This window comes from Schistocerca nitens, chromosome 4 (genome assembly GCF_023898315.1).
Source record: "Schistocerca nitens isolate TAMUIC-IGC-003100 chromosome 4, iqSchNite1.1, whole genome shotgun sequence".
NCBI lineage: Eukaryota > Metazoa > Arthropoda > Insecta > Orthoptera > Acrididae > Schistocerca > Schistocerca nitens.
This window is the reverse complement of record NC_064617.1, coordinates 961809508-961823274: the sequence shown is the minus strand read 5'-3', so window position 1 is coordinate 961823274 and position 13767 is coordinate 961809508. Positions and strand designations below refer to the sequence as shown.

The following is a 13767-nucleotide window of genomic DNA, read 5'->3' as shown; positions in this document are numbered from 1 at the left end:
GCAAGGTGACTGTACCGACGTTTATGAAATATCTGAAGGGGACTTTTGGTACATGTGGAGATGTAGAAGTGAGATACATTCTTGTGTTAATTAAGCTATCCGTTTTACACTGCAGTCCTGGAGCGCACAAGGAAATGCCAGCCAGTCTGATGTTTTCATTCAAACTTACAGGGTGTTACAAAAATGACCGGTATATTTGAAACGGCAATAAAAACTAAACGAGCAGCGATAGAAATACACCGTTTGTTGCAATATGCTTGGGACAACAGTACATTTTCAGGCGGACAAATTTTCGAAATTACAGTAGTTACAATTTTCAACAACAGATGGCGCTGCAAGTGATGTGAAAGATATAGAAGACAACGCAGTCTGTGGGCGCGCCATTCTGTACGTCGTCTTTCTGCTGTAAGCGTGTGCTGTTCACAACGTGCAAGTGTGCTGTGGACAACATGGTTTATTCCTTAGAACAGAGGATTTTTCTGGTGTTGGAATTCCACCGCCTATAACACAGTGTTGTTGCAACAAGACGAAGTTTTCAACGGAGGTTCAATGTAACCAAAGGACCGAAAAGCGATACAATAAACGATCTGTTTGCAAAATTTCAACGGACTGGGAACGTGACGGATGAACGTGCTGGAAAGGTAGGGCGACCGCGTACGGCAACCACAGAGGGCAACGCGCAGCTAGTACAGCAGGTGATCCAACAGCGGCCTCGGGTTTCCGTTCGCCGTGTTGCAGCTGCGGTCCAAATGACGCCAACGTCCACGTATCGTCTCATGCGCCAGAGGTTACACCTCTATCCATACAAAATTCAAACGCGGCAATCCCTCAGCGCCGCTACCATTGCTGCACGAGAGACATTCGCTAACGATATAGTGCACAGGATTGATGACGGCGATATGCATGTGGGCAGCACTTGGTTTACTGACGAAGCTTATTTTTACCTGGACGGCTTCGTCAATAAACAGAACTGGCGCATATGGGGAACCGAAAAGCCCCATGTTGCAGTCCCATCGTCCCTGCATCCTCAAAAAGTACTGGTGTGGGCCGCCATTTCTTCCAAAGGAATCATTGGCCCATTTTTCAGATCCAAAACTATTACTGCATCACGCTATCTGGACATTCTTCGTGAATTTGTGGCGGTACAAACTGCCTTAGACGACACTGCGAACACCTCGTGGTTTATGCAAGATGGTGCCCGGCCACATCGCACGGCCGACGTCTTTAATTTCCTGAATGAATATTTCGATGATCGTGTGATTGCTTTGGGCTATCCGAAACATACAGGAGGCGGCGTGGATTGGCCTCCCTATTCGTCAGACATGAACCCCTGTGACTTCTTTCTGTGGGGACACTTGAAAGACCAGGTGTACCGCCAGAATCCAGAAACAATTGAACAGCTGAAGCAGTACATCTCATCTGCATGTGAAGCCATTCCGCCAGACACGTTGTCAAAGGTTTCGGGTAATTTCATTCAGCGACTACGCCATATTATTGCTACGCATGGTGGATATGTTGAAAATATCGTACTATAGAGTTTCCCAGACCGCAGCGCCATCTGTTGTTGAAAATTGTAACTACTGTAATTTCGAAAGTTTGTCTGCCTGAAAATGTACTGTTGTCCCAAGCATATTGCAACAAACGCTGTATTTCTATCGCTGCTCGTTTAGTTTGTATTGCCGTTTCAAATATACCAGTCATTTTTGAAACACCCTGTAAGTCGCCCCGCAACCATCTGTGAGCTTTGTGGATGCAGAAAACTGCCACAGCGCAGATCCGAGAAATGGGAAAATGGGCTAGGAAAAATGTGAAAATGCGTAATGGAAAGAATGTTCGGCATTCAAGTGTAGAGAGCCCACATCATTGACACCAGGTGATCAGATATTTGTATACATCTTGGGGCAGATAGCAAAGCGACTGATAAAATGGTGGACAAACTTTTGTCCCGTTTCAGGGTCCTGTCCAAACTGTATGGTTCATCACTCCATTTACCTTAGTGGTAAGGGATCCAAAGAGTAAACTTCCTTTTAGGAACCATATCTGCCCTACTAAGCCATACCTGGTTGGGAGGCTTTTTCTTCTTGCAACGAAGCTTTTACCAGAGTGTTCTTATTGTATATGTTCCTTCGTGATCTTGGGTCGCAAAATTCCGAGGTATTTATTGAAGTTTTGTCAAATTAAGATCTTTTATGTACTCATGTGTTTCCTTCTATAATCTCAAAGTTGTACTGGCTGTGTGCCTTGTGGCAGCTTTTGATATTAGATTAACTGGCACATGCGAGTTTCCTCGCACATTGCTTCTCCTGGGGCCTTCAGTTCCTTTGCGCAGAGGACGTGCCGACTCTAGACGTCTCACACGTCCGCGGCAGTATGAAGGGCAGCGCTAGTAGAGCTATGGCCGCGCCTGCGCTGCAGTACGAGGGCGCTGCTAGCTGCTAGAGGGAGCGAGCCAACGTGGGAGGCTGCTGTATACTACAGGGAGAACGTCGAGTACCTTCACGAGAGTGAAACTCACATAGAGACTTCTGGTAACACGCCCTTGGTTCTCTACCACGCCACTTGGAGGGCTGCAAGTTTATCAGTCCATCGTCTCGCATCATTGTTGGTTGATTTTTAGTCCTCCACCTTTGTTTTCGTTTCGTAGTTGACAGACTTTTGAGTGATCACAGTGTGCTCCCGATTACGACATATCATGTGTATTTGCACTGTTCGAGTTGTGTTGTAAATATGATACTCGTATTCTGATTGTATTTCTCTTACATCCGTAATGTTGGGCGGGATAAATGATTCCAAATTTGGTTTTGTTTCAGATAAAACAGAAGCTGCTTTCGTTGCACGGTGTTCTGCAGGTTTATTTGTATCTATTATTGCTTACAAACTGAATTGTGAACCGCTCGATTTAAATGCATTGTACGTTCGTTGCGCGTATTCTATGCTATATTTGTTTACGTGGAGAACTCTACGCTGGCGGGTTTTGACAGTGTGGCGTCACCGCAAGGCACCACACTTGCTAGGTTGCAGGCTTCAAATCGGCCGCGGTCCGTCAGTACACATCGGACCCGCGAGTCGCCACTGTCGACGCTAGCAGACCGAGCGCCGCCACTCAGCTGTTCTTACAAGCTAGCGCTCTGGCCAGTTCTACAGCCGACTTTAATACGAATGGTCCACTCGTTATAGCTTCAGAGATCTCATTTGCAGAGACGCTAGTTAGCATAGCCTTCAGCTAAGTCAGTAGCTACGACCTAGCCAGCCGCCACATTCATTTTATGTACTGACAATTGATCTATGTGTGCGAAGCAATCAGAACTGTAGAGAAGTACTCGCAGTTCAGTCTCTAACTGCACTTGTAAATATTGTACAAAGTCAAGATCGACGTTCACCACTGATGCTGAATTAAAGCTAAGCATTTAATTGTATTCCTGTCTATTAACTTTCTAATCACCTAAGATGTTCTAGATACATCCCGTCAAGTATACGAGGTGTGGCTAGAAGAAAAACCGGACTAGTACTGGTGAAACAATAAAACGAATGCAATAAGGCTGAAAGTCGCGTGGCCTGTCACGTGACTCTCGCTCCGCCTACTGCTCGAGTTTCATCTGCCTCCTGCACTCAGTCTGCCCGTGGCGTCTGTTTTAAGTAGTTGACGTTTTGTCTGTGCGTCGGAAAATGTTGAGTGTACAGAACGAACAGCGTGTTAACATCAAATTTTGTTTCAAACTAGGAAAATCTGCAAGTGAAACGTTTGTAATGTTACAACAAGTGTACGGCGATGATTGTTTATCGCGAACACAAGTGTTTGAGTGGTTTAAACGATTTAAAGATGGCCACGAAGACATCGAAATTCAAGGCAATGATGATTGTTTTTTTTTTTGACATCAAAGGGATTGTGCACATTGATTGGGTACCAGAGGGACAAACAGTGAATCAGCATTACTACATTAGCGTCCTGGCTACCCTACGTGAACGAGTACGGAAAAAAACGGAACGATTTGTGGAGAAAAAAGTCATGGATCCTTCACCAAGACAATGCCCCAGCTCACAGTGCGTTGTCAGTGAAGACGTTTGTGGCAAAACACAACATTCCCATCTTAGATCATCCACCCTACTCACCTGATTTGGCCCCCTGTGACTTTTTTCTTTTCCCTAAAGTCAAGTCAGCTTTGAAAGGAACTAGATTTGAGACTGTTGAAGCAGCAAAAGAAAAAGCGACGGAAGTAATGTATGGACTTACCGAAAATGATCTGCAGCATTGCTATGAACAGTGGAAAATTCGTATGGAGCGGTGTAGAGACCGAGGAGGAGAGTACATTGAAGGAGATAACATGAAATTGTAAATAATTGTAAATAAATGTTTTTTCCAGCATCAGTCCGGTTTTTTTCTAGCCGCACGTCGTAGTTCATTGATCCTCACGTCAGCCTACGTGATCAACGCGTGCAGTTAACGGCCACACCTCGTGATCAGACTAAGAGTCAAATTGCGTGACTCGGCCGGGTCACCCTTTTTGCATGAGGCCCGTAGTTGCGCCTCATACATAACAGACAGTACTCATGTTAAATTTTATCATATACTGCCACGGAATGAGTATGTAATTCTGCTTTAGATGGTGTTGCTCCTTTCCACTAAGTGTCATGCATATCACAGTGCCTCGCGGAGTGTGGATGTAGATGGAGATGAGTAGGCCCTATGCTTCGTAGTATTGGTGACTAGAGCACGCTTCCACGGAAATGATAATAATGCGACAATAGTTTACACGTCTGTTTTCGCACGTTATTAACAGGAATTACAAACATTAAAGTCTAGCAGAAGTCAAAGAGAATTTCGGTGGCCTCCATTAAATGCCAGAGTATGAAAAACGAATGGCAACAAAAATAACGTAGGATACGAGCAAGATACTTGCAGTGCATTTAAATCGAGCAATTCACTCACGGATTCGTAAGCAGCAACAAATGGACGTGAGCCCTCAGAACATTATGTGACGAAACCGGTTCACATTTCATATGAAACAAAAGCAAATGTGTAATCGTATATCCCGCCCAGTATTAGGGATCGGAGCAAAAATTATGCAGATTTCGAGCAACATACTTACTTTGCAATTCAAACAATCCAACACGCACGAGAAGGTCGTAATCAGGAATATAATTTTTGCCTGCTAACAGCAACACGATCGAAATTGAAAAATTGGGTTTTACTTAACCACCAGACTACCAGAACACCCATAAAATATAAATGAAAAATATTGTCATATAGTACTCGAACTTGTTGTGGTCCTCAGTCCTGAGACTGGTTTGATGCAGCTCTCCATGCTACTCTATCCTGTGCAAGCTTCTTCATCTCCCAGTACCTACTGCAACCTACATCCTTCTGAATCTGCTTAGTGTATTCATCTCTTGGTCTCCCTCTACGATTTTTACCCTCCACGCTGCCCTCCAATGCTAAATTTGTGATCCCTTGATGCCTCAAAACATGTCCTACCAGCCGATCCCTTCTTCTAGTCAAGTTGTGCCACAAACTTCTCTTCTCCCCAATCCTATTCAATACCTCCTCATTAGTTACGTGATCTACCCACCTTATCTTCAGCATTCTTCTGTAGCACCACATTTCGAAAGCTTCTATTCTCTTCTTGTCCAAACTGGTTATGGTCCATTTTTCACTTCCATACATGGCTACACTCCATACAAATACTTTCAGAAACGACTTCCTGACACTTAAATCTATACTCGATGTTAACAAATTTCTCTTCTTCAGAAACGATTTCCTTGCCATTGCCAGTCTACATTTTATATCCTCTCTACTTCGACCATCATCAGTTATTTTGCTCCCTAAATAGCAAAACTCCTTTACTACTTTAAGTGTCTCATTTCCTAATCTAATCCCCTCAGCATCACCCGATTTAATTTGACTACATTCCATTATCCTCGTTTTGCTTTTGTTGATGTTCATCTTATATCCTCCTTTCAAGACACTGTCCATTCCGTTCAACTGCTCTTCCAAGTCCTTTGCTGTCTCTGACAGAATTACAATGTCATCGGCGAACCTCAAAGTTTTTACTTCTTCTCCATGAATTTTAATACCTACTCCGAATTTTTCTTTTGTTTCCTTTACTGCTTGCTCAATATACAGATTGAATAACATCGGGGAGAGGCTTCAACCCTGTCTCACTCCTTTACCAACCACTGCTTCCCTTTCATGCCCCTCGACTGTTATAACTGCCGTCTGGTTTCTGTACAAATTGTAAATAGCCTTTCGCTCCTTGTATTTTACCCCTGCCACCTTCAGAATTTGAAAGAGAGTATTCCAGTTGACGTTGTCAAAAGCTTTCTCTAAGTCTACAAATGCTAGAAACGTAGGTTTGCCTTTTCTTAATCTTTCTTCTAAGATAAGTCGTAAGGTTAGTATTGCCTCACGTGTTCCAACATTTCTACGGAATCCAAACTGATCTTCCCCGAGGTCCGCTTCTACCAGTATTTCCATTCGTCTGTAAAGAATTCGCGTTAGTATTTTGCAGCTGTGACTTATGAAACTGATAGTTCGGTAATTTTCACATCTGTCAACACCTGCTTTCTTTGGGATTGGAATTATCATATTCTTCTTGAAGTCTGTGGGTATTTCGCCTTTAATAGTAATACTGATTACTGTGCCGTATTTCTCGTATTAAAAGTTCAATGCAACGCCACTCGGAGCGCTGCTGTCGTTCTGTTTCCTTGTCGTAACACGGGCCTTGCACTTCTGAAGTTTTGGCGTTCTGTGACGATCACAGAGAAAAGTCCGTTGTCCACCAGGAGGCAGAGCGGAACGGTCAAACAGAAAGCATTCAAAGGTACACTTGAATAGCAGTTGGCTTGCGGACAGATGGGTAGAAGAATATGTTGTTTGAAGGAAGCAATTACGGCACGTCCTGTGTCATTTTCATGAAAGCAGTCTGTGCTGTGCGTTTACTGGAGTGTTTAAACTGAGGATTGAGGTGTGTGTGTGTGTGTGTGTGTGTGTGTGCGTAAGGCTGCGTTCACACTGCCGGCCGGGCCGGGCCGGGCTGACGCGTACTGTCTCGGCTCGTGCCTAGCCAGCTCAGGCCGACGTGTAGGGCATTCACACTGCGCGCCGCGCCGAGCCGGGTCGGCGGAATGGGGGAAAATCCACTTCTCCGATTTTCATGTTCTAAAAATTCTTAGAGGTATATAAGACTGCGCCACATCGTTTTATGAACTCATTTTTTCCTTAAAAGCGTTACTTACGTCGTGAAAAAAGAAAAAGTCTACTTTTCGTTTCGCGTGATTTCTTAGTTTCGTAACGCTTCCCAGCCGATTTTGAAGAAATTATGCGGCTAAAAAATCTGATTTTTGTACACGTGCTAGTGTAACATCTTAGCTTCGTATTGAATCATTTATCTTTTCGTATTTCTTAACAGTCATTGTTAAATGATGCTATTTGTCAACGTTGTGCACTTGATTTACAGATCTTGTAGTGAAAAAGTTATGTAGCGGGTAGCTTACTGTTAGATCCGTTTTAGACCATACATTGTTGCGTATGAAATGTAGCTAAAAGTACCAAAAAGTTTTTGAAATGATAATGACACTGATATCTGTCTCTGGTCACAAGTAATGCGAGATATTCAGTGGCGTCAGTGCCGCGTCCGCAAGCCACGGAGTTCGAGCGGTTACAGCTTGGTTTAATGTAGTCATATAATGCAGGACAGAAAAAAACTAATTACTAGTGATCAGTGGTGTAAAACTAATCACAAAAACAAACTGGAGATTTGTGATACGTTTACTGCAGAAACTGAAGCGCAATTCTGTAGTCTCGTTGTCTACTTTGACAGAAAAAAAAAATAATGGAGAGTTAATGAAACTACTGTAGATCGACACAGACGTGCGTTTCATTGTTCTTCATTATTTTTTCCTTCCTTGGCGGGCTGCGCTGCACCGTCAAGGTAATCCCTACTCTTTGGCTAAATGGCTGCTAGTTGCCGAAGGCCAAATAAATAAATTTAAAAAAATCCCCACCCTTCGACAGCTGACAAGCAAGTCACTAGAAAACGCAGCTGCAGTCAACAGTTGCTCGCCTTTGGCTAGTGTGTGCTGTCGTGTAGAACAATGTCTTCACTCTTTTATTGGTATTGTTTTGACTCTGCAGTTACTCGTCGAGTTTTGAAGTACAGAAGAACTAGGAGGTTATGGATTCATCCCATAAATAGCGACAGACATTTAGGAGAGTTTTTTTCTTTACATGAAGAACTTAAAAACTATCCTGAAAAATTTTATTCATATTACAGAATGAATCATAATACATTTCAGTATGTGCTGCAGAACATTCAAGACAAAATTTCGAAACAGAACACAAATTTTCGCAGAAGTATAACAGCAGAAGAAAAATTGTGTATAACGATAAGGTAAGATTCGTTAGTACACACTTTTTGGTTTGCAGTAGAACTTTGTGCAGCATTCACTACCTCCAATTAATTGTAGTCATGCTTTTGTATTTTAAATTTCACAAACGCTTACCTCTGAGGGGAAGAGAGTTTATGGGACTCCTGAGAATCATCAGTAAGTAATTAGCTTCGTCATTTTGGGTAATGTCTTGCTGTGCCTTCAACGAAGAATCGCAGATACACTCCTTCAGAATTTTCCAACTTTTTCTTCGTTTTTCTTCATGATGCAGCGCTTGGCAGTGGTGATGGTTCATCATGTGGAGCCACTGATGACCTCACAGAATTCTTTTCATTACCTTGTAAGATAGACAGACTGATATGCCCTTTGACTCAGTGGTTCTATTTCCACTGGTAAGGAACTGTGCATAGCTCTTGGAACTTAGGAAAATCATATGACAGAACAAAGCCCGAGTGGAATTGCATTTTAATATACTATTCCCTGGATCACATGACCTTATTTTGCCAAGTTATACAAGTTATTCTCTGTAACTGTCTCTCAGGTCTTTGCATTTCGATTTCATTATTTTAATTGAAAGAATATAGAAGGATGCAAGAAAATGTCTCTTTAATTATTTATTGTTGTATAACTATGAAATGACATTGACTAAGTAAATATCTACTGTGCAAACAAAACTGTAAAAACTTCGCCCAACACCACACTTGAGTAACACATTTTACGATTTTTTTTCTCAGGTATCTGTCCACTGGCATCTCCTTTCATGCACTAGCATCGTCATTCCGATTAGGAGTGTCCACCGTATCAGTGTTGGTGAAAGACGTTTGTATGGCCATATGGGAGTCACTTGCCCCCATTCATTTACCAACGCCAACTGTTTCTCGATTTAAAGAAATTGCCAGTGAAATGCATACGAGATGGGGATTTCCAAACTGTGTTGGATGTATAGACGGGAAGCACATACGTGTCCAATGTCCTAAACTTTCTGGCAGCATGTTTTACAATTACAAACAGTATTATTCGATTGTACTCCAAGCAGTTGCTGATGCAAATTACAAATTTATAGCTGTGGATGTTGGTGCCTACGGTAAACAGTCTGATGCAGGCGTGTTTAAAGAAAGTATGTTATATAAGAAACTTACAAATGGGGAGCTGTTATTACCGCCACCAACAAGACTTGAAGGAATGTGTCAGGAACTACCGTACGTCATTTTGGGAGATGAAGCTTACCCCTTATTAGAGAATTTGATGAGACCTTTTCCTCGCAGAAATTTGGACAACGAGAAGATTCTATACAATGATATGCATTCCAGAGCAAGAAAAGTTGTTGAATGTGCATTTGGTATAATGACCAATAAATGGAGACTACTGAGGAAGGAAATTGAAACATCCGTTGACGTAGCTGATCACATAGTCAAGTGCATTTGTCTACTTCATAATATTGTCATTGACAGAGAAGGATGCAATGTTGAAGCTGAAAAGTTTTGTAACAATGCTGATATGCAGACAGCCGGTGCCACATTCAACAGAAATTCCACATTACGTTCGAAAACTGTCAGGAACACTTTTGTTGAATATTTCGTTAAAAATGCAACTTAAAATAATTGAAAAACCTCTCAAATAAATTTTGGAATTGAAATTACTTTGCTATTTACTGTATTTTTTTGTATCTCATTTCACTGTAAATAAAACAAATAAAATTATAAAGGAAAATAATTTATATTTGTGCGTACTATCTGAAACACACTCCTTGGTTACTTCGTTCCATAATCTGGAAACTGCATCATTACTGTCATACTAGCCGAAATTCTGATACCAAATTGATGGACACAAGTTAATGTCATGTATATGTTATTCTGCATCCATTAAAGTAAGAACATCGCAAAAAGATGTCACAGACAACAGCTTATATAGTAACGTGCCACAACATGACTTTACAATGCATTGTCATCTGGTAGGGACACATTTCCGTCCCTCAGTGACACTCATATCTGCCTCCGTTTACAAGTAAATGCGAACTATTCAGTGGCGGCAATGCCGCGAACGCTGGCAAGCTATTGTTGTAAATGCATGTAGATTAAATATATGAAATAAAAGTAATTTCGCATGTATCATTATAATAAACGTAATTTTTCCTCACTTATTGTGAAATGTGAGGTAACATCTTAAAATAAAAGACGTGTGCAGTCACACTTGTGATGAAAGCAGAAGGGAGACGTGTGATCCGTATACTGCAGAAGCAGTAGTGCTGCTCCACAGGCTCGCGCCTGCGGTCGGCTCGCGCCGGCAATATTAAACATTCGGAATGTCGTCGGCTCGGCTCCGGGAGGCTCACGCCGTGTCGGCGCGGCCCGGCCGCCAGTCTGAACACCGCAATTCAAAACCATGTGTCTGATAGCAAAGCGGGCGGCGGCCCGGCCAGGCTCGGCTCGGCCCGGCCGGCAGTGTGAACGCTGCCTAACTGTTTAGCATGTTGCTCTCTCTCCACGCTCCGACGCATATTGTGAACCTACCTGTGGAACAAACGATATCCTGTTTGCAGTAAATAAGAGGCAGAACTATGTGTGAGTTTGACGATATATTAATGTACACTCCTGTTAAATATTTGCGGGACTGATTTAAGAGGCAGCTTTAAGCTATATTGTAGATTTACATGCCGATGATGAATGAGTTATATTGACTTTGCCTTACCGTTCCATATGCATCTGACGAATAGACTGTTTGACATACGTGAGGCATAGTTGCAATTCTGATTAATTCACAATGTATAATTAATCAGGCTGCAGTCTATATTAAATTTTGCTGAACTTCTTGTGTATTCTACTAGCTAATTTTATTTGGCTCCGCTATCATTTCCATTCACTGGGTAATAGTGTAAATTTATTTTATGCTTTCAATATTTTAATTGTTACTGAATGTTACACATTTTCTACAGTAGAATTCTGTCTGGCTTTCCGTTCTTTTTATAGTACGAACTGATTACCTGATTCTAATGTTTTTTTGATTATTAAAGATTTTACTCTTCGTGGTTGCACAATCGCCGTGAATCTGAATTACTTGTTATTGTCACTTGCTGTTGGCTTCTGTTGAGGAAACGTTATCTTCTCAAAAAATTCTTGTTGTTTTGGCTAACCAGGTGATTAACTCTAAATTAAAAACGTGTTTGACGACATTTTGTAAACTGAGATTTTGTGTGTTCAGTTAATAAATGGTGAAAGGCGTACAGTCACTCACAGCTCAATCCAGCCCTACGACTCCCACTGTCACCATGACAAAGAAGATAATGAGTTAGTCTGGAGAAAAGTTACGCAGATATGTACTCAAACCTTGAAATGATTTCAAGTTGGTGCAGAGAATGGTAATTTTATTTAAACGTTCAGAAATGTAAAATTTTGCATCTAAAGACTAAAAACACTTTAGTGTACTATGACTACAATACCAGTCAGTCATATTTGGTAAAGACCAACCCATAAAAACACCTGGGGTGAGCAGTTTGTACAGATGTGAAATGGAATCTCGACATATTGTCAGTTGTAAGTAAAGCAGATAAGATTTTGGTTCACTGGTAAGGAACTTGGGAATGTAGTCAGTTTACAGAAGAGATAGCTCACAAATCCGTTGGACAATACTGTTCAAATGTGTGGAACACACACCGAGTGGAACTATCAGGAGATTTTTGAACGGATACGGAGGAGGGTCAGTTCAGCATCGTGGATCGACGCAGCCTGCTTTCTGGAAGTCCACCTCCCGTTCTGGAGTCTGAAGATGATCCTCAAGGACTGAAACCGGTCACTCCGATAAAAAGAAATTTGCGATAAAGGCTGTTCTTTAATTAACAGAGCAGCGTGCCAAGAATGGTCGCAGGTTTGTTTGATCGAAGGGAGAACGTCACAGCTACCATGAAAAACCTGAACTGACAGACACTTGAAGATATCTACTATACCTATTCTCTAAATAAACACCGTGAAGGGCATGGCAGAAGGTACGTTCCACTGTAAGGCTTCTTCCCATTCCATTCCAGTATGCAGCGCTGGAGGAATAATTGCTTATTGGTCTCTGTGTGAGCCGTAATTAGTTTAATGCTCTCTTCGCATTCCCTACGGGAGCGATGCGACGTGAGCTGCAGTGTTTTCGAGATTCTTAACGTAATGCTGGTTAAAAAAAATTTGTCGTGTGACTAGGGCCTTCCATCGGGTAGACCGTCCTTCGGGTGCAAGTCTTTCGATTCGACGCCACTTCGGCGACTTGCGCGTCAATGGGGATGAAATGATGATGATTAGGACAACACAACACCCAGTCCCTGAGCGGAGAAAATCTCCGACCTAGCCGGGAATCGCACCCGGACCCTGAGGATTGACATTCCGTCGCGCTGACGTGGGGTGGCGGAGGCAAGGTGGGCAGGGGTCGCAACCCGAGGCCTGGCCACGATGTCTCCCCCCTCCCATCCTGGGGATGTGCTAAAAAGGATGCAATTTGTGTATTATTGTGAATTTTTTCGTTATTTTATTTATTCATTTATTTTTAATTTTTTTTATTTTTTTATAACAGTAAGGAACTGAAAACCAATATAGAATGGATTAACTCCTTGAAATAGTTTGTTTTTACATTTACACAGGTTTCCTAAATCAGGCCATCCCTTTACCTTATTAATATCAGCACTTGTTTCTGGCTTACAATACGTTACAAATTTAAATCGGTTCCTTCTACTATATTTTCGCCAAGGAACGCCTGATGATCGTTCCGGCCTCAAACTAAATGGACCTAACTTATTACTACATGCTAAACGTACTTTTTCCAATGCACCTTGATCTTCAAAGATCTTTTTGTTAGCTCTGTCATCAAGTGTTAGTCGCTCAACGGAGAAATACGACGAAAATGCACATAACAACACTGAAACATTGCGACATTACAGATGAATTTAAGTTCTTTGCTAATAAATATGACTCTGTTATTATTAATAAGATTGTAACATACGTTTATAGAGTTAATGTAAGGGTTGAGCGACTAACACTTGATGACAGAGCTAACAAAAAGATCTTTGAAGATCAAGGTGCATTGGAAAAAGTACGTTTAGCATGTAGTAATAAGCTAGGTCCATTTAGTTTGAGGCCGGAACGATCATCAGGCGTTCCCTGGCGAAAATATAGTAGAAGGAACCGATTTAAATTTGTAACGTATTGTAAGCCAGAAACAAGTGCTGATATTAATAAGGTAAAGGGATGGCCTGATTTAGAAAACCTGTGTAAATGTAAAAACAAACTATTTCAAGGAGTTAATCCATTCTATATTGGTTTGGAAATTGCTGGTGATGAACCGGCAGAGAACGATGTTGTACAGAGTGAGGTTAAATATGTTAACTTTGTAGTACGAAATAGAGTGTATATG

General features: G+C 41.8%; 1 protein-coding gene across 1 annotated transcript; it reads left to right on the top strand.

Moving 5' to 3' along the window:
- The first annotated feature begins 8028 nt into the window (after nucleotides 1–8028).
- Nucleotides 8029–10832, top strand: LOC126252723 (uncharacterized). The gene is made up of 3 exons (XM_049953626.1): nucleotides 8029–8387; nucleotides 9120–9895; nucleotides 10642–10832. Exons 1-3 carry the CDS (start codon nucleotides 8092–8094, stop codon nucleotides 10830–10832), a joined length of 1263 nt encoding a protein of 420 aa, XP_049809583.1. The 5' UTR covers nucleotides 8029–8091.
- Nucleotides 10833–13767: the final 2935 nt, after the last annotated feature.